The sequence below is a fragment of the Thermobia domestica genome, chromosome 2 (genome assembly GCF_964235325.1).
Source record: "Thermobia domestica chromosome 2, izTheDome1.hap1.1, whole genome shotgun sequence".
NCBI lineage: Eukaryota > Metazoa > Arthropoda > Insecta > Zygentoma > Lepismatidae > Thermobia > Thermobia domestica.
The window spans coordinates 70646782-70673038 of record NC_137455.1 but is presented as its reverse complement, the minus strand read 5'-3'; the positions used below and the strand labels follow the sequence as shown (position 1 = coordinate 70673038).

Here is a 26257-nt window from a genome sequence, read left to right as displayed (position 1 = left end):
CGACTTCAATGTACTCAAATCGTAGCTTACACACGCCACCGATATTATCGGCCGATCCTCCGACACGCAGATGCTGTCGGCCAAGCCCCAGATAATGTCGGCGGTATCGCCGACACCGATTTTATCGGTGGCAATGTTTTCTTATGATTGGATGCACATGTGGCCGATAATGTCGGCCGGCCAGTGGGTTAGATGAAGAGAGTGAGTGACATGGCGCTGTATATTTTTGTTTCGTTTCTTGTCTTTGGAATTTTGTTGTTTCCATTTTTTTCTATTATAATTGTATAATAATATTATTATTATATTGTCCTATAAACAACTTCGGGACAGCTTATTATTTTTTACAGTCTCTGTTTTGGAGTAGCTAATTCCCTTTATTAAATAAGTATAAAATGTGGAAAGTTTGAAGAGTACTGGTTTCCCTCTAAATAGCTATTACCAAATAGAATATAGAAAATTTAGATAACCAAGTTCTTGATTATTTTCCACTAATTTTTAATTTTTGTTCTTTCTCTCTCTGTTCTCTCTCTCTCACACACACACACACACACACTCTTTGATGGTATATTTTTTGATCTATTAATGCATTTAAATTTCAATACATTCTGGAAATTAATTTAAGCGTAATTTTCAAATTTTGATAGACTGTGAACATAAGCATATGGAAAAAATCCTGATTATTATTACTTCCTTTTATTTTCATTAGAATTGTGTGCAGATCACTTTTCCCGGTTCCACTCAATAAGCAGTGATTGAATACAATATTTTTTGACAAGTCAAAGTAGAATTATTATTTTGAAACGAAGCCAACACAATCAAACACTCTTTCCCAAGCTCCAAGGACAAGTTACTCACTTGGCATTTTCTTGATTGTGATCTCAACAATAGGGATGTGACTTCATGCTTCACTTGTTATAGATTTTTTCTCTCACTTCCAAAACTATCCCAAATCTCTCATTTTAAAAAAATAATGTGTAGAATGGCAATAGAAAACAAAGACCAAAGCTATGTATCCAAGTTTTCCCTCTCCCCTTTGTACCGGGATCGACCCCCTGATAGAGTTCTGCATTTTAGCTACAGTGACTGGATCAAAAGGTTGTGTATTATTGCATTCTTACCTCTCTAGTTTTCCTTAGATTTTTAGAGATGGCAGGAATTTTTCCATTCGATATTTTAACCGTTATTGAACTTATGGAATGTAGACTTTGCATATGGGATAAGATAACAGACTCTTTCAAGGACAGGATTGAAAAGCAAAAAGCACGGCGAGAAATTTATGCAAGCCTTGTCCAGGATTTTGAGTTCATGGACAAAAAGAAACGAGAAACGACAGGTATGTATGCAACAGCGCAAATCTGTCTTCAACATTAGAGGGAGGATGACAGGTAAGATCGTTCCCATATTATATATATATATATATATATAGTGATGTTCAAAATATTTCTGTAGCCGAGAAACAATGCTGTAGAGGATCACGGGAGCAGAATTGTCTTCAACATTGGGAGGCGGGCAGATTTGAGGCTTATTCTGAGTGGACATTAATTTCATCTCACTTTCCTTTCTAGCGATCGGACACAAATAATCAAATTTCTCTCCCAAAAAACACATTTCAAATAGGATTATTGGGGAGGACAATCTCCCCAGTTCCAAGATTGGAGGGGACATGTCCCCTTCATCCCCCCGGGATTTGCTCCAGTGTATGTATGGAGCAATGGAAAACAGAATTACTAATTCGAATTTTATCATTTAATCTACTATGACATTAATGTTAACTACATGGAAAACAAAATAATATATATACATGTGTTTTCATTGGGAAGGGCGATGGGGGCTGAATTTGAACGTAAACACTATCGGGGTTGTCACTATACATCTGAGCAATCCCGATAAATATGGATTCGACACAAATATTGGTCATTTTCTACTACTTTTACATGTCCCGGTAAACGCCCCCTGAGAAACCTTGGTTCGAATTTTGAAAAAATCGCCTCTGGCCTCCAGCCGATACCGCGAAAACTATGAATGTGACACTAAAATCTGCCATTTTCCACTACTTTTACATATTCCGATAAAAGCCCCTATGATCCTCTGGTTCCAATTTTGAAAAAAAACATGCCTCTAGCCAGCAGCCGATGGGGGCAGTATTTGGAAGTCAACGCGTGTGAGTATCACCATTCATCTCAGCGACAGTGAAAACTATTGATTTGAGACTAATATCGGTCATTTTCCATTATTTTTACATGTCTCGCAATTCACCACCCCGGTGACTCCCGGCCCACATACAATGGTGGCTGAATTAGAAAATCATCGCTAATGAAAGTATCACCATTGATCTCAGCGACCGCGAAAACTATGAAATCGACACTAATATCGGTCATTTTCTACTACTTTTACATGTCTGGGTTAACGCCCTCCTGAGACCCCCCTGGTTCGAATTTAGTCAAAAACGCTTCACCTTCGTCTGGGACCTGAACCAAGGTATCCGTGTCCAAAATTTGGTAACTCTCGGCCAACTTGTCTGGTTCCCAGGCCGGTCCCGGTTGAAAAAAAACTCTTCGTCTTGATCTGTGGCCTAGACCAAGCTACCCGCGACCAAATTTTGAAAACTTTAGTCCACTCGTCTGGTCCACGGGCCGCACACAGATAGAGAGACAGACACTCAAGCAAACTCTATTTTATTTATATTAGAAAGGTGAGATCTACCGTTATTGTAATAGAGCGGTGCTTGAGTGATCGTAGAAATTCAAAATCCAATGAGTGATAATTTCATAGCCTTGTTTTATTACAAGTTTAAACTCTTTAGTCAGTAGAGAAGAGGGCATGATTCATGGGTCAGAGTTGATGACAATGGGTTTCGGTGGGTCTTGGGTCACAGTGTGTGACAGTGGTTCATGGTGGGTGGTGGGACAGAGTGGGTCACGGTGGGTCATGGGTCACGATGGGTGGTGGGTCAGTTGGTCGTGGCTAAAGTTTTCATTGCCCCACACTCTCTCTGAACTACAGTGTTGAAAATTAATCAGTGAAAATCAATTGCAATTGATCAATCAATTGAAAGTAATTGCTGTGGAAATCAAAAATTGCAATTGAATTATTTGCTAATTAATTTCAATTGCAATTGAATGACTGAATTCAATTGCAATTACTTTCCACTGCAATTACTTTCAATCGATTGATTAATTGCAATTGATTCTCCTTTATTAATGGGCATCTGCAATTATTAATTAACCATTACTTATTTCCGTTGTCAATTGCAATTAACAATTAAATTTACAGATTAATTGTTAATTGTCAATTCAATTGAAATTTGCCCAACACTGCCACTCTTCTCTTCACTGTCCCGATCCGGCCCTTCAAACTTTTTTTTTCCTTCTATCGAAGCCAGTACTGCCTATTTGGGAAAAGTCTCAATGTAGAGTGGTAGTGGTAAAAACGATGCATATTCGCCGTTCTGTTGGAAGGTGGGCTGGTGGAATGTGCCGTAAAATTTTACGTTGCCCCCATAGGAAAAAATCTAGATTCGACACTACTAATATATATATATATATATATATATATATATATATATATATATATATATATATATAATTGAGAAACACTATGTTTGTGACTATAAATCTCCCGAACCGCCCCACTGATCTTAATCAAATTTGAAACATGGATGAGTTTTACGGCTGGGCTGGTTTTAGGCTATTCACTTTGATGGTACAACTTAGGGGGGGTGTAAAAATAAATAAAATTTAATAATTCCTGAACCACTCGGCCAATCTTGATCAAATTTTCAACATAGATGACGCTCAGACTTGGGATCGTGTTATTTAAATTTGACGAAGTAACGTGGGGGCGGAGAAGGGGGAGATATATATATAAAAATCAATTTATATAAGACTGAAAGCCACTATTTTTGTAACTTAATAACTCTTGAACTATATCTTGAATATCCGACCGATCGCAATCAAATTTTCAAGATATATGAGGTTTCGATCTGGAAACATTTTTGTAATTTTACTTTAACGGTACATCCTAGGGCGGAGGGGGGAACGTATAAATAGAAACTAATAAAACCTAATAACTTTTGAACCACCCAACCAATCTCGATCTAATTTTCAACAAATATGAGGGTCGGGCCTTGGCTGTTTTTTTATCATTTCACTTTGACGAGCCAACGTAGGGGAGGGAGAGGGGCAGATATATGTAAAAAAAATGTCTGTCTCTGTGACTTCATCACTCTTGAACCACCCGACCGATCTAAATCAAATTTTCAATATACATGAGAATAGGGGCAGGGATTACTTTAGGCTATTTACTTTGACGAAACAACGTAGGGGAGGGCGAGAGGGAGAGAAATTTAAAAATGATCAAAAATGACCGATATTAATGTTGAATCCATAGTTTTCGGGCCCGATGAGACAAAGAGTAACACTTCTGATGCTGTTTCAATCCAAGTTCAGCCCTAATAGTTGGGAAGGTGGAGGGTACAATGGAGGAGAGGGGGATAAACGTTTAAAAATGATCAAAACTGAGTAATATTAGTGTCGAATAAATAGTTTTAGGAGTAGCTGAGATTAACAGTGACAATTCTGATTTCGTGTGCCGCAGCACGGGGGCGGGGGAGCTATATATAATAATAATAATCGAAAATAACCAATATTAGTGCCTAATCCATAGTTTTCGGGATCATTCTGATGAACTGTGACATCTTCGATCCGGTTTAAATGCAAAATCAGCCCCGCCACTTGCGGGAAGGGGAGAAAGTGATATATAAAATGATCGATAATGGCCACTATCACTGTCAAATTTATAGTTTTCTGGGTCGCTTAGATGAGCAGTGGTACTTTCGATCATGTTTAAATTCAAATTCAACCCCACAACTTGGGGGAAAGGGAGGAAGAGATATTTAAAGATAATGGAAAATGACCGTTAATTAGTGCTGAATCCACATTTGTGGGGGGTCGCTGAGATGAACAGTGACACTTTCGTTGCCATGGCCCGCAACATAGGGGAGGAGGAAATATATATATAAATGACCGAAAATGACCATTATTGGTGTCGAATCCATGATTTTTGGGGTCGCCGAGATGATCAATGATCTTTCCGATGCTGTTTAAATCGATGCCATTAAAAACGAAAACAGCATATTTCACGGGTACTAAACACATGAAATACGGAGTTGTGCTTTAAAATTTTCATTTTAACTTAGCAAAGCGGGTAATATATGCTAGTAATACTAATAAAACTCAGGTACTGTCCTTTCTCTATTTCAAAACCACCTATTTTTTAAATTTCTTTGCTATAATATCTATTACTGGAGCTATCAGTATACTTTTGTTTTTCGTCTTTATAGAACACCAAGGTTATAAAGGAAGGTCTTTTATATGTGGGTTCGGAACTTGAATCTGATAGGTCGTTCCCAACCATACTATCTCGCCTCCAGAAAAACTGGATTACAGGGCAGAGTCTAAAGCAAGAAATTTCTCTCTCTTTTGCTAAAAAAAAAACTTTAGTTCGCATACTAGTCATAGCATATGTTTAGAGGTTTTTCAACGAATCTGTATGGGACGAGAACTGCAAATGACACAATACTGAAAGTTGAAGTTACACCAGGAGTCGAATCTGATATCATCCTAAAACAAAAAAATCCTAATGGCTGACTACTTTAATGCTCATAAATCATTCTAATGTAAAAAATTTTGGTGAGCCCGGCCCCCTAGACTCCCCGTGGATACGAGCCTGTATGACCGCCCACCCTAGAAAACAATTTTCTAGAAGAAAGCCTCTATTCTTCCTTTTGTCTGTCTAGTTTACTGAAAACATGAAAAGCAAACTAGATCACAGACCATAGAGTTGGAAATGATGGACATGTTGCATTGCAGACATATTTCGTACCGTTGATGATTTTGGGAGGTTTTCCAGGAACAAAATTCACCTCGGAGTTATATCTCCTATGGTGCTCAATATGAGTTGAGTTGATTTTGTCGTCCCTTTCAGCAGCGAGGCTATATAAGACGGGACCTACTGATTAATTGACAAACCCGAACTACATGAGCTCTCACCGGAATCGAACCCGGGTCTCTCACGCCAAAGGCACCACTTAGCCACGAAGAAGCTCGGAGCTCATATTAGAAAAGAAGAAAGCACATTATGGGAATTTCAGTGCAGACAACCTAGTACGACGACTGTTAAAAGAATATTTTTCATCTTGAATATATTGTAATAATGGTCTATCTTATTCGATAATGTCATTTTTTTAAAAAAAAATAGCATTCTCTTTTCTATAACTTACTACAGTATACAAGTTAAATTTCACACAGTGTGCAAAAGAGGGGAAGGGATTACAACGTACGATGGACTTCGTTCGCTTCCTATCCGATGGACAAAACCTTTCTTGTAAAATTCAGCGTTTCAAAGAACCTGTGTGGTTGCTGATAGCTACACATAAATTGACAGAATTTTAGTACTGTCTGCCTGAAGGAAAGTCTTTAACTTTAGTACTGAAGCTGCCTGAGGCAAGAAAGCAAGCACACCGCAGGCGTGGTGGCTTCTGTGCCTCGTAACATTGTGTTTAAAAAAACAGACACAAGGCCACTTGTCAGTTCTTGCAACTGATAAGGCTGTTTTTCTTTTATACAAATCATATTGTTGTTTGAAGCCTCTTTATTCCTTACAAAAACAATATAACCAGATTCATGGGAACCCACAGCAATTGTAATAAAAGTTGAAAAATATCTGTATCATTCAGATACTTTATTATTATTATTATTATTATTATTATTATTATTATTATTATTATTATTATTATTATTATCACATAATATTTTTCGTTAGTCCTCAGAGCAATTAATACTTAGCAGCAGGGGCTAAAGTGCGTGGGAACGCGGGGGACCCTATCCTCACCTCCAAAAAACTGTGTACGGCGTCCACCCACTTCTAAGCAATTACAATGGGCAAAGATAGGCATGGGGGACGGCGTGACGTCATGCCGCTACCTACCGTACCCCTACATTTTCAAATGATTCCATCCCATCTAGCCTAATCCCACCTCGCCTAACGATTTATCAGCCACTTATATCTGCAAAATAAGAATGTCTACCATTTTAGGCGAGATGGGAATTTCCATCTTACTTAATCCCATCTCGCCTAAAATGGCGGTAGGATGCAAGGAGGAAATTTCTGTACTGAAGAGGGAATTCCTCTAGTAGAATTTTAACCAGATATTTCAATCAATATTGGCAATCTCTGTCAATTACAATATAAATATATAATAAATACTATACAAGAAGAAAGCATAGGGGGAAGGCGATTTAGAGAATTTAGTTCACTTTTGGTTTATTTTGGGAATACAGGAAATTGATTGGCAAAGAGAAGCTAATCAGAAACAGGATAGAAATATAGAGCGTGTTTCAAAACAACACTTACAACGTTTGAGAGCTCATTCCTGACACCATGATAAGACAACCTGGGTGCACAATGCTTCCTTTTGGCGCTATGACCAGCCAAAAACCAGTCGGAAAAATGCCCAAAACAGCCGTAACTCGAGAACAAAATGTCGGATCGAAGTTGGGGGAAAGGAAATGTATATTATTTTTAGTCATGGCTTCCATTAATGCACAACCCGATATGGTACAGAGGCAGCACAAAGGTCACCTCAAATAAATTGAAGAATTATGCGGATATTTTATGAAAGGGGGTTATAGCCCCACACAAGTTACTGGCACATGCAAGGAGCATTAGAATATTAATTCTGTGACATTTGTGAAAAATCTGACGCTCACTGGCATTTCCGGAACAAAATTTTGAATTTTTATAAAGGTACATCATCTAATGCTTCGTCCCCTGTGCCCCCCTAAGGCGGTGCGTTACCAAAATAGCATTCCATATTTCAAAAATGCATACTCTTTTGCTACACTGACGGCAAATTTCACACTAATTAACAAAAACACCTTCTTCTCGTATGTCCCTACCAAGAATATTTCTGGTGATTTTCTTACTTTTGAAAGGGGGCTGTAGCCCCATTATCAGTCACTCTTACATGTAACGAGCATTGGAGCATTAATTATGTGACATTCGTGATTAATCTGACGTTTACTGGCACTCCGAAAATAAATTTTGGGATTTGGTAACACATCACCCACCAGCTTTTTACAGCCCTTGCCGCCCGAAGGGGGGCCTTCCCAAAATAATGTTTGGGACGGCTTTACTAGCTTTCTGAATTAGTGTTTTTGCATTTCGTAACAAATACAACTCATTTGCCCCAAAATCTTTACGAATAATTATTGGAGAAAACTGCTTCCAAAATTTAACATTGAACCTCCCATAAGGAAAATGAACTTCTGTGTTTACACTTCCAAAAGGGGAGCTAAACATTAATTTTCTTCTATTTCCTTTAGAAATTCGAAAAATTCATATATTTTTCAATAAGAGTGCCAAATTTTATATTAATGGTGTGAAAACTTCATCTTCTCCAAGTGCTGTAGAAAATTACACGAATTGTATAACAGTCTGTATATATATATATATATATATATATATATATATATATATATATAAAATTAAAAATCACGTTTTCAGTCAAAAGAAAAAAACATTTCATTTGTTTACCTTTGTAATACCAATATCTAATCTAAATGATCTAGACCCTCAAAAGTATTGTAATATTTATTTATTTATTTTGTATATTACTGTTACGCACACGCCTAACATGCCATGATTGTTCTTTCATTTTAGTAGATATGTCTTTTAAAGTTATGTTTTTTAAGTAACATTCCGTATTTTGGAATGCAAGATATTGATGATAATGATTCTACAATAACTTTGTTTTCCTTCTGTCTTATCTTCCTTTCTCACCTCCCAAAAGTCGATTTATGGTCAAAAATGGTTGGAAAATGAAAATAGGGATATTTCACCCTGTTTGACAAGTCTTGTTATAAAATACTGTACTTAGAAGGTAAATTCTGTACCACCAGACATGTCAACTCTGACGCGAAATCGTAGCAGTTATAGTAGTATTAACTGTGGTCGTAGTAGTAATAATAGAAGTAGTAGTAATATTAGTAGTATTACAGTACTTTACAGTCTTGAATAAAGAGTCAGTTTCCCAAACACACTACGATTAACATAGACTGACAGTAAGACCGTACGAACACGGCAAAGGCAGGGGTAGTGGAGGACATTTAAGGGAAAAAATGACAACATTAGTTTGCAATCCGTCCTTGAGTGCCGGTTCCAACCCGGACATACGTGCGCCCGGTTCGGCCCTATAGCATTTGTGTCCGGACCGAACAGGACACGCCCAGCCCGTGCAGGGCTCTGATTCATATCCACTGCAAACGCTGTTATTGTTCCATTTTGACTTTTATTTTAGTACTCAGACGAGAATTGTGTTCTATGTCTTAATTTTCTGCATTCTTTCACATATGGAAAGATTCGTAAGATTCGTTTACGTATCTAAATGTTTCATTACGTATGGAGAGCTAAATGACAAACAGGCATGTGCTGATATTAATACAAAGTTTCGAAATATTAAATTATTAAGTATTTCAATCAATGTTGCTTTTTTATACAATTAATAACAAGTCTTATTATATTTGAAAGAAGAAAAACACATCCGCAAAATTTCTCCCGATTGCAAAGGTTGACTTTGAGGTTCAAACCTGGTTTACTTTTTCCCGAAGATACCCGAAGCTGGACTTAGAAAATTTTTTTCCTTAAAATAGCAATAAAGAATGCCCTCGACCTTTGAGACAATATGTACCTTTCGGGAGTCAACTTTCAAAAGTTTGGTGTGGGTTCTTTTGCCCCATAAAACTGTTTTTCTGCAGAAAATAAAAAAGCATTCCTTTATTTTTTTGCGTATTTGTCCATACAAAAGTTTCCTTGGAATTCTTCGTGGCCTTTACACACATATGACATACTGTTACCAGCATTTTTTATATTACGTGACCAAATGTTTGGAGGGATCCGAGCCTCCTAACCGTTTTTCTCAGGAAAATACGAAACCCGTTTGCCCTCAATTTAAACCTACAATTTAAACATTTCGGGCGTCAACTTTTAAAATTTTGGGTGGGTCTCTTGCCGCCTAAAACCGTTTTCCCGCAGATCATAAAAAACCCGTATTCCTTTATTTTTTGCGTATTGTCCATACAAAAGGTTGTGTTGCAATTCTTCATGTCCTTTACACACATCTGACATACTAGCACTTTTCATATTTCGTGATCAAAGGTTAAGAGGGGTCGGCGCCCCACGCTACCGTTTTCCCCAGGAAAATACGAAACTCGTATTCCCTCATTTTATGTCTACAATATCTGTGCACAATTTAATTCACTTCGCCTCACTTCTTCTTGCCTTTCGGGCATCAACTTTCAAAACTTTGGGTGGGTTCTTTTGCCCCCTACAACTGTTTCTCCGCAGAAAATAAAAAAAAACGTATTCCTTTATTTTTTGCGTATTGTCCATACAGAAAGTTTCTTTGGAATTCTTGGTGGGCTTCACACACACCTGACAATCTGTTACTAGCACTCTTGATATTTCGTGATCAAAGGTTCAGAAGAGTCCGGGCCCCAACTAACCGTTTTTTTAGATAAATACGAAACTCGTATTCCCTCGTTTTATGTCTACAATATTTGTGCAAAATTTCATTCACTTCCGTTTACTTTTTCTTACTTTTTGGCGTCAAATTTCAAAATTTTGGGATGGGGTCTTTTGCCCCATAAAACCGTTTTTCCGCAAAAATAAAAAAACCGTATTCCTTTGTTTTCAGTGCATTGTCTATACAAACGTTTCGGTGCAATTCTTCATGTCCTATACACGCATTTGACATACTGTTAGTAGCACTTTTGATTTTTAGTTATCAAACGTTTGGAGGGGTCGGCGCTCCACCCGACTGTTTTCTCTAGAAAAATACGAAACCCGTAATTTCATTTTCTGTCTGCAATATCTGTGCAAATTTCACTTACTTCGGCTCATTTCTTCTTTTCTTTCGGGCGTCAACTTCAAAATTTTGGGTGAGAGATTTTGACCCCTAAAACAGTTTTCCGCAGAAAATAAGAAACCAGTATTCATTTATTTTTTTTGTTATTTTGCATACACAATGTTTCGTTGCAATTCTTCATGTTCTTTACACACATCTGACATACTGTTACTAGCGCTTTTCATATTTCATGATCATAGGTTTGGAGGGGTCAGTGCCTCACCCAACCTTTTTGTTCAGCAAAATACGAAACTCATATCCTCATTTTACGTCTGTAATATCTGTGCAGAATTTCATTTACCTCGGCTAATGTCTTTTTACCTTTCGGGCGTCAACTTTTAAAATTTTGGATCGGGTCTTTTGCCCCCCTAAAACCGTTTTTCGCAGAATATTAGAAACTCATATTCCTTTATTTTTTGCGTATTGTCCATACAAAAAGTTATGTTGCAATTCTTCGTGTCCTTTACACATATCTCAAATACTGTTACTAGTACTTTTGATATTTCGTGATCAAAATGTTTGAAGGAGTCCGTGCCTCACCCAACCTTTTTTCCAGGAAAATACGAAACCCGCTTTCCCTCGTTTTAAGCCTTCAATATCTGTGCAATATTTCACTCACTTCGGTTCACTTGTTCTGACCTTTCCAGCTTCAAATTTAAAATTTTGGGTTGGGTTGTTTTGCCCCATAAAACAGTCTTTCCGCAGAAAATAATAAACTCGTATTCCTTTATTTTTTGCGTATTGTCCATACAAAAAGATATGTTGGAATTCTTCATGTCCTTTACACACATCTCAGATACTGTTACTAGTACTTTTGATATTTGGTGATCAAAGGTTTGGAGGGGTTGGCGCACTACGGAACCGTTTTCCCCAGGACAATACGAAACCCGTATCCTCATTTTACGTCTGCAGTATCTGTGCACAATTTAATTCACTTCGGCTTACTTCTTCTTGCCTTTCGGGCTTCAACTTTGAAAAGTTTGGGTGGGGCTATAGCCTTTAAAACCGTTTTCCCGCAGAACATAAAAAACCCGTATTCCTTTATTTTTTGCGTATTGTCGATACGAAATGTTTCTTTGGAATTCTTCATGTCCTTTACACACATCTGACATACTATTAATAGTACTTTCGATATTTCGTGATCAAAGGTTTGGAGGGGTCGGCACCCCACGCTTCCGTTTTCTCAAGGAAAATACGAAACCAATACTCCCCCATTTTATGTCTACAATATCTGTGCACAATTTCGTTCACTTCGGCTCAATTCTTCTTACCTTTCGGGCATCAACTTTCAAAATTTTGGGGTGGGTTCTTTTGCCCACAAAATAATTTTTCCGCATAAAATAAGAAACAGGTATTCATTTTCTTTTTGCGTATTCTCCATACACAATGTTTCGTTACAATTCTTCATGTCCTTTACAGACATCTGACATACTGTTACTAGCGCTAATGGAATTTCGTGATCAAAGATTCGGAGGAGTCCGTGCCACACTTAACCGTTTTTTTTTAGGTAAATGCGAAACCCGTATACACTCATTTTATGTCTACAATATCTGCGCAAAATTTTATTCACTTCGGTTCACTTTTTCTTCCCTTTCGGTGCCAAATTTCAAAATTTTGGGGTGGGGCCTTTTGCCCCATAAAACCATTTTTCCGCAAAAATGAAAAACCCGTATTTTTTGTTTTCAGCGCATTTCCCATACAAAAAGTTTCGTTGAAAGTCTTCATTTCCTTTACACACATCTCACATACTATTAATATTATTTTTAATTTTTCGTTATCAAACGTTTGGGAGGGTCGGCGCCCCACCTAACTGTTTTCTCTAAGAAAATATAAAACCCTTATCCTCATTTTACGTCTGCAGTACTTGTGCGAATTTCATTCACTTCGGCTCATTTCTTCTAGTCTTTCGGGTGTCAACTTTCAAAATTTTGGGTGGGAGCCTTTGACCCCTAAAACAGTTTTTCCGCAGGAAATAAGAAACTCGTATTGATTTATTTTATGGTTATTTTCCATACAAAATGTTTCGTTGCAATTCTTCATTTCCTTTACACACACCTCACTGTTACTAGTACTTTTGATATTTCGTGATCAAAACTTTGGAAGGGTTCGTGCCCTTTCCAACAGTTTTTTCCAGGAAAATACGAAACCCGTATTCACTCATTTTACGTCTACAATATGTGTGCACAAGTTCATTCATTTCGATTCACTTGTCCTTGCTTTTCGTTCGTCAACTTTCAAAATTTTGGGTGGGTGCTTTTCCCCGTAAAACCATTTTTACGCTGAAAATAAAAAAAACAGTATTCGTATGTTTTTCGCATATTATCCATACATTAAGTTTCGTTGCAATTCTTCATGTTCTTTAGACACATCTCACATACTGTTACTAGCACTTTTGATATTTCGTGATCAAATGTTTAGAGGGGTCCGTGCCTCACCGAACCTTTTTTTGCAGGAAAATACGAAACCCGTATTTTCTCATTTTAAACCTACAACATCTTTGCAATATTTCACTCACTTCGGTTCACTTCTTCTTATCTTTCTCGCGTCAACTTTAAAATTTTGGGGTGGGTTCTTTTACCCTATAAAACTGTCTTTCAGCAGAAAATAATAACAAAAAAAACGTATTCCTTTTATTTTCTGCGTATTGTCCATACAAAAAGTTTCGTTGTAATTCTTCATGTCCTTTACACCCATCTGACATTTGTTAGTAGTACGTTTGATATTTCATGATCAAATGTTTGGAGGAGTCCGCGCCCTACCCAGCCGTTTTTTAAAGGAAAATAAGAAACTCGTATTCCCTCATTTTATGTTTATAATATCTGTGCAGAATTTCATTCAGTTCGGTTCACTTCTTACCTTTCGGACGTCAAATTTCAAAATTTTTCGTGGGGGCTTTTGCCCCCTAAAACTGTTTTCCGCAGAACATTAAAACCTCGTATTCCTTTATTTTTTACGTGTTGTCCATAGAAAAAGTTTCGTTACAATTGTTCATGTCCTTTACACACATCTGACATACTGTTACAAGCATTTTTGATATCTCGTGATCAAGGGTTTGGAGGGGTCCGTGTCCCGCCCTACCGTTTTTTTCAGGAAAATATGAAGCCTGTATTCCCACTTTTTACGTCTTCAATATCTGTGCACAATTTTATTCACTTGGGTTCAGTTATTCTTGCCTTTCGCGTGTCAATTTTCAAAATTCTGGGTGAGTCTTTTATATTAAATTTTTCTTTTTTAAAATTCTTTTTTTTGGGGGGGAGAAGGAGAGAAATGTTTTGTCTGATATGTGTCTTTTGCCATTCATCTTTTTTGAACTGCTTAAGTAAGATCATTTTGTAACTTTTGATGTCATCCAACTCCGTCACGATAATAAAATTGTCATTCTTAACAATTTGTTTTATTTCCTTATTTTTCAGTTTGCCACACTGATATATTTTTAACAAAATTGAGGTTTGGTCCAACGCCTTTCGAATTCGGAACCAACCCAACCGCCGAGCTTTTTGGGTTGCCTGCTATTGCAGGAAAACGAGAATTGCAGGTGGTAATGCACTTTTGGAGTCGTGTATACATAAAATGCCAAAAAAATACACACTCTAGAAATACCCTTGCTAAGACATTTTGTTTTATAACATGTATTAAAAAGTCAAACACAAGGTCTTTAAGAAACAATGCTGGGATTTTGTGTCTGCTGTGCAGCAGCAAAGAGTGATTGACTGATACACCGTTTTCTTTGGCAATACTAATAGATTATTCAGTGAAGTGACAAACGTAATCCTATACCAGAATTTACTACTTTGAGATAAAAAAAAGAAGAAACAAAAAAACAAAAAACATATTCTGTGATTGCATATCCGTATGTTTGTATGATTGCATGTTGGATTTGTTTGTTTCCCCAAAAATTGAAGCTATGGAAACACCCAGTTTTAAAATTATTTTCAGTCAAAATGGGTTATACTCTTACTTTGTATTATTTTATGTGCTTTTGATGTTCATTCGTACGTCTAACCTAACAGAACCTAACCATTTCTATTGCCAATGTTTTATGCGAAACTTCTCCTCTACGTAAATATAATGACAAATTCACATCTCGTTAACTTGGAGTTTTCATCTTTCCCTCCAACTGCAAATAAATGAGAAAATGTCGTTGGTTATGATAAAATTTGCTTTGGAAATATTTCTCATTACACCCTGTTTTAAAAAGAAAACAGTAATTCCAACACTGAAGTAGAGTTTTAAGCTGTTTACCTATATTTACATTTAAAATTGATGTATTTGTTGTATACTGCACACAATTACCACTGACCAACCTAAATTTGTATGTAACGAAAACCTCTAATTTATGGACAGATAATTCTGTCCCATCGGTGTCCGTTTTTCATAGGTTTCACTGCATTCTCTTTAGTTTGGCTAATGTAGTAGGAGACACCAGAAAGTTCTTACCTTCACCATGAGATGTGTTAGTAATGTAAAAATATGCACAATGATATGTTGGCAAATTACTAATATGTATGCTAATTTTTATTTTTACAGATCCTATTAAATTGATGTTACAACCAAAAAAAAAGTAGGTGGCGGGGCCATGTTGGACAAAATCGAGCTGTGAACCGAGCATGTTGGACAGAGCTGTGATGAGAATATTCCATCTTCAAGGCTCTCATATCAGCAGAAACTATACATGAAAAGATGACAGGAGTATACGCTGAGAAATGACTACTTTATGACTTAGTGATGTGCTGGAAGAGAGAGCTCAAATGTGATCGCACAAGTCTATAGAATGACCAAAGGGAAGGTCGTTTCTAGAAATGCAAGCGTGATGGCGAAAGTTGAACAGAAAGTGTTTGAAGATAAACTATTAATTGTTTAGCTGAGCAAAGATAACAGCAAGGTAGATTCGCAAATTATTAAATTCTTCAAACACAGCAAAGTTCACAATGTTTACAAGGCACTTTTCGGACCTATACCAAAAGGGCAAATATACTTTTGTAAATAGATAAGTGACTATGGATGAATGCTGAGTGTATGAATTTGATATTGAAATCAAAGAAATGAATTGAACATGAAAACATACCTCATCCCTCACGTCCAAAATGGTTAAGTGTAGCGTTCACCCAGAAAGCAATGCTGTAAATTGGGACCACAAACACCTGATCTTCACTGATTACCTACTAGAGGCTACAATCACACAAACATGTTACAGGAACCTGCTGAAAAGTTGCAGGATGATATCGAAACAAAAGGATAGGAATTTCTCTGTAAAGTGTGTTGCTGCTAGCGAACAATTCACCGGTACATCAACAGCAGAAACACATCACTAGTAACATTTCCCTCATCCACTCTATTCACCCGATATGGCTCAGTCCAATTTCTTACTGTTTCCAGATATGAATAAACATTCGTGGTGTAGGAGTTTTGCAGATGATATGGCATTAGCGCGCTAGAAGCCTAGTTTGTCTCCAACTTCGCAGACTTTTATATAGATAGTATTAACGGATGGATCCATAGATGTGGGAATTGTAAGTAAACATGATGATGATGGGACATGCATATTTAAAGAAGAATGTGTCCGTGAATCAAATTACAGATACTTAGCTCATTTTTATCACGCTGAGTGTAAGAATATTCTGGCCTTCCTTCGTAATATTTTACCTTAAAACTATTTACTGTAGATATTTTCCGTTACGTTAATTCATGACAAAAATTTTCCATTTTTATGTTGTAAAAAGGAAGCAGAAAGTTTTTAATAGACGCATTATAATTTCGGGTTAGACTAAATGATTGAGTTTTGTATGTTTGTGTATATTGAGATAGACAGCTTGAAAAATGTAGCATTTCTTTCCAAATTGTAAAAAGCTTGCATTTCATGTACTACATATTTTCATTAAACTTTGCCACATATTATCTTCATAAGAATCAATATTTCCTGCTTTAATCAGTGATTATATTGTCTTCATTAGAAGGAATATTAATAAACATTTACTTACCTACAATTAACTGTAGAATGTTCCGGATAGACACTATTCTGGATAGCTGTGTTTTTATCTGATCCGACCATAGTTACTTGAAATTGTGGGTCCAAAGTTTCTCTTCTCTGGCTAAGCTCAACATTAGCATCATCTTTTGTCATCTCATGTAATGCAACAGAGTCAGAAACGTTAGTATTCCAAATACTATTTTTAGAAATTATTATTTTGTTTTGTAAAATATCACGTACTATTGCCGTACTTTTAAATGATGTAATGTTATCATGTGTATTGTGATAACGAACTGTTGTAGAATTCTGGATAGTCTTACTGGTAGTTGGCTCTCTGTAGAAAGTGCTAGGACTTACTTCGGCTCGATTATTACGTAACTCATTACCCCTTTGCCCATCGTTATTTATTGGTGTTGCCTGAGATTTAATAATCATTGATAATATGTCTACTATCTCTTCAATATTAACTTTACTTTTAGTACTTTCATCTTTTGCAACTGCTCGACGAAAATTTTGTAATTGTGTCCTCTTTATGGAACTAAGTTTTCTAATTCCAAGATCACCAACTTTGGAAAAATTGCTATCTTTGTCACTCAATGCAACATGTTTCAAATGGGATCCACTATTGATATCAAATGAACATTCATCATATAGTGTGCGAGGCATTTGAGTAGTCTCTCCTGATCAAATGACATTTTCAATTTCAGTCACAATGCTTAAAATACAGTTTTCATTATTCAGTTCAGGTACTTTCTCTTCTGCTGGTCTCTGCTTTTCCAGATAATTGATGGAATCCTGTAGTAACTGCAATAAGCCATCAAAAACACCATTATTCTCAACACAAGGAGGATTCAATATATCGCTATTTTCATTGAAATCCATATCTCGCACTTAGAGGTTGCTAAATTTACATCAAAAGAAGCCGAACTGGTGGTCAATTCAGAGACATTAGGCTTCTATTCAGCATTTAATATTTCCTACGATGAGCTATAGTTTTCACCAACTGAACCTGGAAGTTTGGGAAGATGACTGGGTACAACCTGTGGAACGTTTAAAATTTTGTCTTCTTCTTGGTTCTGTTTCGTGAAGTCGAAAGTTCTTAAAGATCGTAAGGTTAGAAACTTTGTAGAGGTTGTAAATTCAGAAAGTTTTAATCACTTTTTTGGATTTCAATATGGATAAATTACCACTGACGGATCTTCGAAATGCAACCTGTAAATACGCAAATAAACTACATCAACGTTATCTCTTCATCTGATACTTTTCAGATTAAAACAAAACAATAAATTGTATGTGTTCTTTTCACAATGTTTTACAATACAAGAATATGTATTCTAAAACCAGGGCGCAATATTTAAGGTCGACATTGGCGACTTGAAATTTAGAGCTGGAGACCAGTATCCAGTAAGAATGCTTCTACCTAAACTTACATGGCTCCGCAGTTTCTGTTTTCCACCCAGTGAGAGAAAACACGGAATGAAGTCTTCAGAACTTGTAATTCGCCCCTCCTATACCGCCCTCAATGATACTCTTCATTACGAGATTCCCAAATTTGCTTCCAATCGTCACATTTTGTGCAGTTTTATCTGTAAGTACTGCTTCATGTGAGAGAGGCTAAAGAAATCTCAACAGAGCTAAGACTGCCCACAGAAATTCACTGAAGACTGACACACTGGATGATTTGCTGACGAATTCCAACAATGGACTTTGATCCGAATGATTGATACAAATTTTATGACATGATGTAATCTATTTCTTTGTCAAACAAATTGCCAAACCAGAAATTTTGCGCCCTACTAAAACTATTTAATTTTAGCATCTATTATCTTTTTAACTATCTATCGTCTCTGTAAGACTTTCGACCAGCTTTGAAAAGAAGACAAAGGAGGAAATATGTCTGTTAGTAAGAAATTGCTGTATTATCTCATGCATCATGAAGTTTCACGTGACTGAAAAAAAAGACAAATATGGAGAAACAAATTCAGAAACTCTAAAAATGACTTTCATATGCACACCTATGGTATTAGGAATATAACACTTCATTGTACCTCTCACCATTAAAGCTTCAAACCGTTCTAGAAAAAAAATCTAGTATGCATGGTATCGTTTTACAAGAAAACATAAGCATGAAAAATATATTTGTGAAAATGAAAAATTAACAAGAAAACATAGTTGTTTGTGAATATAAAATTTGTAAGTTGTATGTCATGCATAATCATGTGCAAAGGGTTCTACATCAGTGAACAGAATATAGATGTATCAAGAAGGAATGGAATGACTCGTGAACTTCTTGACCCGTGACTTGGAAGACCTGAAGGTAGACAGATACATGGTCAACCAAACCCAATGACACGGTCTCACCCGGGAAGATGAAACTGCATCATACACTCCCTCCGAAATCCCAACTTTTCTGTAAATTTAGTCTAAGTTTAGTAGCTATTTATACTCATATTGAATTTGGACAGCCATCAAAAGCTTAGGACCCCATCCCTCCAAAATAATTTAATATGTGCCTACTTTTATCCCTAGTTTAGTGAATAAACGACTCAAGAAACGGGTAAGAACACATTTTCCAGCTCCCTTGTGCCGAGAAATCTGACATGTAACAAAGAGTTAGAGTGACAGTTACGCTTCCATTTTCCTTACAGAATCGAAACAACATTTCTACATATATTAAAAAAAAATCAAGAAGGTGTGCCTGAGCTAAAAAGATTTTATTGAAGCCTTTGATATAAAACGAATGCTTATAACTTTTTTTAAAAAAAAATATTAAATATTGAAGTGAAATGCATTTTAAATTGTGAGATGATCTGAAAAAGTTTAGTTGGTAACACTATCACAATGATGAGGTTGGCAACACTGGTGACAACAAAAGTCATGAAAGGCGACGGTACAAGAGAAAGCACAGTGTGTGGGGAGGGCTGGTATGCAGCACTGAAATTAAGTGTGTGTCCAGCGAAACTTACCGTGTACATAAAACTGACGAGTGTACAAAAAAGTGCATCCTGATGTCAGGAGTATAAAGAGTTGGCACAATGAAATTCTGGCTACCGGGAGTATTTGTGATCCGGTCGCCAGTAAGCCCAAACACGGTGCGAAGGGTTTCTCGATAGCCTGGAGAGCAGTGGCGGCCGGTGGATTGTGGTTTCGGGTGTTACAGTACGAACAATCGGAGACAGAAGATATAAAGTGGACTCATTGACTAATCAGTATAACTTTAGATGCAAATGCTATGTGACGTGTGAAATTAAATAAATTTCTGTTTTAAAAAATAAAAATGCAGAACATTTTATCTGATTAATCACTTGGGACATTCAATTACTTGAAAGTGTCAATTCTTTTCGATGTAAAAAAAAAAAAAAAAAAAAAAAAAAAAAAAAAAAAACATTTTCGTCTTTTGCTGACGCCATAGGTACAGTTAATATTAATTTCAGAAGCTTTGTAGATTCACTAAATATTTTTTCTAGATTATTGCGAACGATTCGTTCTAGCAAACTCAGTCCCTGACAGTGATCCGAATTCCTCTTCAGCGTTGACTGAAGACAGTTCGTAGCAGAGATTAGTGTTATAAAAAATGTACATTGAACACACTTTATTCACAGTTTATCTAGGAAAATTTAAAATAAATTGAGGAAATGTATCTAGTGCAAACAACATTACTGCCATAAGATATTCTGTAAATTCAAACTGGTTTTTCTTCGAACACTTTGCTGAATTACCCTGTGTTTGTTTTGTCTAAGCCTTAATTGCAAGTTTTTCCTCAGTTGAAAGCTAGTCAATTTTTTTGTAAGTTGTTTAGAGAAGTCATGGTATACAATTCATTCAGAATTTGTAGGTTATTTGCAGAATTAAAGCACACACAATAAAATTAAATCTAATATTTAAAAACCAAAAGAGCTGATACAAAAGAGGTACTGGTATATGAATTCCGAATGTCACATATTCATACATCAACACACACTCATGTGCGTAAAAAAAAATACATTTCAAATCATCCGTCTTGGTTGTTACGCAATGCCCGATGAACACAATATACTTCCACATGAGGAGAAACAATGCTTATCAATGTCATACCTTCTGGAAACAAAACCTTGAAACCCGCCAGATGTCCAGCAGCATGTTAGCTGGGAGGGGTCCAAAGTATTTGAGGGAGATCCAATACGTCTACGTAATATCGAACCTGTCTTATACTGCACCAGAAAAGACGATAAATAATTCTTAATTACTGTCCCTATATTTTTTAGAAAAAATGATAGTACGGTTATTTTTGTAAGAAAAGAAAGAGTACATGATGAGGCGTAAAATAAAATATCTAGCCTACATCAATTGTTTCTCTGTTAAACAAGTATAGTTCGTTAGGAAAGTCTACAAATGTTAGTCAAGTTTCGAAACTTTTGGGAGGTCCGGACCCGCTGGACCCCCGTCGTGGCTACGCCCCTGAGCATTGCTAACTAGTTCCAAAATTCAATGTGGCGTTCCCCATCATACAGTTTTATGTGGAAATTATCAAGAGTATAAAATATACTTATTTTATAAAAGAAATATGTATATACTAAAATACTATCCACAGAGGGGGTGGGGAACGATTCTACATACTGACTTATTAATATTTGATTCACAAATTACTGTAGGAGAAGCCTTCATTATCAATATAAGCTAAGAATTAACTTGTAAATGCGGGTCTTCTTTCATTTGTTTTCTACTCTACTAAATATTTTCTTTCTTGTTTTGTAATTCTGCAATCACTTTTTTTTTAATTGTCATTATATTGATTTGCTTCAGTATGCTGCCGTAATTTAAAAATATGAATGCATAAAAACAAATTCCATTTGTTAATTGCTAGTGAAATACAATTCAGAAATCTTATTAACGGAAAAAACCTTCTCGTTCACTGGAAACGGTGCTGTGTTGCAGAAGCACTGCAACGACCAGTCCCTTTAACTTCTTAGATAGGGGAAAGGAGACTTAACCTTCGCTCCAATTGCCGCGCTGAAGGAATCTAGTCGTTGTATGCTCGCTGAAACGCAATATAAATTAGAGACTCTGTGACGAATTATTTTTCGCTTTTTAAAACGGATTAACGAAACGGACAGTTACAGAAGTAAAAAAAATGTTATTTAAAGTGTATATATGGGAGTATTAGAAAGTATTTTTTCTGTTCTTTAGTACTATTGATAATAATATTTTTTTCATGAAATACTTTGGACTTTGCGCAACGCTGCAACACTATCATTAGCCGATTCTCCAGTGCAGAATATTCCAAGAAATTCGATAGCGTGGCGTTCGCTGGAGTTGGGAATCCCTCAGTCAACAACGCTCAAGATAATGCGTAAGCATTTGAAAGCCAAACCGTACAAGATTAAATGTGTGCATGAACTGACAGAAAAAGATTAAGACACAAGAGTGGAGCTCTGTGAACTGATGCTGAAACGACTGAATGATGAAAGGGAATTCTACAGTTACCCATCTTCTCAGATGAGGCTATTTTCCATGTTTCAGGAAATGTAAACAGGTACAACTGTCTTGTTTGGGGAACTGAGAACCCTCATGAATATGAAATACACGAAAGAGACAGCCCGAAAGTGAGTGTATGGTGTGCCGTATCAACGAACCACTTCATAAGACCGTTTTTCATTGACGAAAATACTGTGACATGGGAGACATACAGATGATGATCAGAAAAATGGAAACACCTGTAGCTGGTAACACGTCAGATGTATTGGTTGGCAGTGGGGTCGTGGCGCCCGCAGCGCCGGACCGCTGGTGGTGGTGTGTTAGATCGGTGTCCATACTACGTCAGGCGCAGTGGAACAGCAGTGTTCAGTGGCTGCAGCAGACGGAGGTAGTGTAAAATGGGAGACCTCTCAGATTTTCAAAGAGGGCAAATTGTTGGTGCGCGGTTATGTGGAGTGAGTGTGACGGCAGTGGCTACTGTGTTACGTGTGTCGCGTGGGACAGTGTCGAAGGTGATGACGGCTTGCACAACACAGGGGAAACCACATCGGGGAAGCGGAACAGTGGGCGGAAGACAATCATGAGTGACAGGTCACGCCGGGTATTAAAGCGCATTGTCGCGCAGAACCGTCGTGCCACTGCGGAGCAAGTGACGAAGGAACTCAATCAGCACCTCCCCCACTCTGTTTCGACAAATACAGTCCGCCGCGAATTACATGACATGAACTTACGGGGTCGTGTTGCACGGGCCAAACCGCTCATCACGGACCATAACGCTTTCGCACGCCGCAAATGGTGCCGCGACCATACAACTTGGACCGTTGAGGACTGGAAACGTGTGATATGGTCGGATGAGTCATCCTCCACCCTACTCCCAACCACGGGCCGTGTTTATGTGTGGAGAACGCCCTAAGAAGCTTATGGTTTGCAGTGTCTCATGTGTCCAACTGTGAAACATGGCGGCGGCTCGGTGATGCTGTGGGCCGCCATATCATGGTTTTCATTGATTCCTGTTGTCACACTTAGAGGACGAATCACTGCCAACGATTATGTTGCAATTTTAGGAGACCACTTGCATCCTATGGTCCGGATGTTGTACCCGGACAATGACGCCATCTTCCAGGATGGTAATGCACCCATTCACACAGCTGGCGTTGTTGCAGCGTGGTTTGAGGAACATCGGGATGAAGTTCAACACCTCCTCTGGCCCGCCCAATCCCCAGATCTCAACATAATTGAACATCTGTGGTCCGTCTTGGAAACACGACTCCGGCGACGATTTCCACCTCCATCCTCTCTCACAGAACTGGCCGATGCCCTGCACAAGGAATGATGTAGAATCCCACTTGCTACCATTCACGACCTCTATGGCTCCATCCCACGTCGTATCAAGGCTGTTCTGAAGGCGAAAGGTGGCCCGACACCATATTAATCTGGTAAATTGCAATTTCGTTCAGTTTGTTTCCATTTTTCTGATCACCATCTGTATCTTCAAATGGTTACAAATTTCCTGATGGCTGAATTTGATAATTCCTACCTCTAACATTACACTATTGATTTTACACTTTGAATTTTAAGATTATAAATGCAGTCGAAACTCGTTCATTTGTTGAAAACGGATAAAGTTTAAGAGCTAACCATGAAACGTGTTTCTTATCAATTTGTCAATGTTTGTTTCCTGTAAAATGTAGTTGGTCTTTCAAAGTTTTTTAAACTAAAAGTTGTTAAAACCGACAGCATTTTAAACTTTTGTTACAATGCACAATCTAAGGTGTAATCTGATAAGGTGGTTACTTTCAAACCTATATTGAAAATGTTTCGAAAAGCTTGAGTTTGAAATTTTTTGATTTGAAAATTATTTAGTTCGAAAATCTCGATTTGAAATTTTTAATTTTAAAATTTAGTTTTCAAATTTGCTTTGAAATTTTTTGATCTGAAAATTTCGTGTTCGAAAATTTTTAATTCGAAAACTTCGGTTTCAAAAATTTTGATTTAAAAATTTGTTTGAATACTTTTAGTTTTAAAATTTGATTTGAGTTTATTGTTTGAAATTTTGATTTGAATATTTTTGATTCTAAAATTTAGTTTTAATTTCTCTTTTTATTGGTTTGAGAATTTTGAGTTCAAGTTGTTTTAGTTTGAAAACTTTTGTTTGAGAAATTTTAATTCGAAACTTGTGGTTTCAAATTTTGACTTGAACTTTTTGTAATAACTGAAAATTGGTCACGACTCACAAATTAATCAAATAGTTAAAAACCGTTTCTTTTCTTAATCGTATAGTTGAAAACCGGATAAAGTTTGGCAGTTAACCGTGAAACGTTTTCTTTATTTAATTTCAACATTTTAGCACTTATTGAAATTTTCTTGCCAAGTACTAAAATATTTTTAGTTGAGATTTTAAACTAAAACGTCAAGGTTATTTGAGACATAAATCTAAAATTCGGATCATACGAGCTGACACCAGGACCAGGAAAATTACCCTAAACTTTGATAAATCATACAGCTCTGGTGATGCAATCTTGTCAAAAGTTTAAGAAGAGCACATTAAGGTGGGTCACTAGGTGTTCTCAGTACTATGCTAAACGCTGCTTGAATAATACGGGGTTGCCAGATAGTGCCGAGTGTTTATTGATGACAGATAATAAAGGAAGCAATCAATGAAGTCTGCTTGGATACTTACTGGAGAAATTAGTTTTCGACCCTTACCTAATTCATAGCTATGTTCCGCCTCTCGAACTGCAACGCTAGAATCTAGGAATTTTCTTATTGTGACTACCACAGTAAACGTACAAATTTGGAAACAACGCATTATGGAGTTCTGTGCAAGTTTCTTCTCAAAATATAAATTCCTTAAATGTAAATTAATATTTAAATAAAATGTGAAGCGTAACACGAAAAACGGTCAAACAATGTACCGATTTCGTAATAAGATTTTTACTTTAAAATTCTTTACACATACAAATAAACATTTCATAAAACTGAGCACTTCTACTAAGGTCTAAGAGCAAGTGCCATGCTCATTGTAAAACGAATCAAATATTTTCTTTTATTTGTTACATTTTTCGATACCAGGAGACACAACCAAATGAATCAGTGTCTTGTGCTGTAGCTGAAACAATACTCTATTAGTACAATATTTATAATATGAAACGTTTCATTGTGCAGTAATTAAGGGTAGTGATCCGGGTGGTGATCCACCTTAAGGTACGCATATTATCATTATATTTAACTAAAGTTACATTGTACTCTACATTGGAGAGCTTAGCACAATATCTATGTAATCATAAGTCCTAAATACCAGAAGAATTTAAGTTAATATCCAAACCATAAGGCTGTCACGTAGAATTAAATGTGTATTCTCTCGACAATACTTTTGAACTTGTTTGCGGACATATTAAATACATCTACTACATGAATCTAATAATTTCGTTATATGAAGCACACACATTCTCCACAGAAGAGACTGGTGTAATATGATAGTTGTTGTTTTTCTACAATAGAATGTCTCAGTGTTTGCTGTTCTAGTCTTACCTGTTGGGACACGTAATAATACTTCTGAAACTAATGCTGGACAGTCAATTTTACTGTTTAATAATTTATGTAAGAACAACTGATCAAACACCCATATCCTTTTTTTCTAATGTTTGAAAACTAAAATTTTTACTAAGTCTTCATATGGGACATACTTTGGGTAGAAACCGGTTTTCTTGTATGCATGTATTTTAAAAAATTTAAACTGTATATTGTCAATTGCGTCAGAGTATTTAGTGACATTTGGTGTCCAAACAGTACAACAGTGGAATTTTGACCTCACATACGAGAAATACAACCTTATAAATTTTGATTCTTTGTAGAAATCCTGTCCTATCCTA

At 36.7% G+C, this 26257-nt stretch overlaps 1 protein-coding gene across 1 annotated transcript in view; it reads right to left on the bottom strand.

Annotated features, from left to right (window-relative positions):
* Positions 1-18064, bottom strand: part of LOC145679689 (uncharacterized) — a 35059-nt gene extending 16995 nt beyond the window's left edge. The window contains exon 1 of the mRNA XM_081750263.1: positions 16942-18064. Coding sequence (XP_081606389.1) covers positions 16942-17597 — 656 coding nt within the window. The 5' untranslated portion in view covers positions 17598-18064. The remainder of the gene's footprint in view (positions 1-16941) is intronic.
* Positions 18065-26257: the final 8193 nt, after the last annotated feature.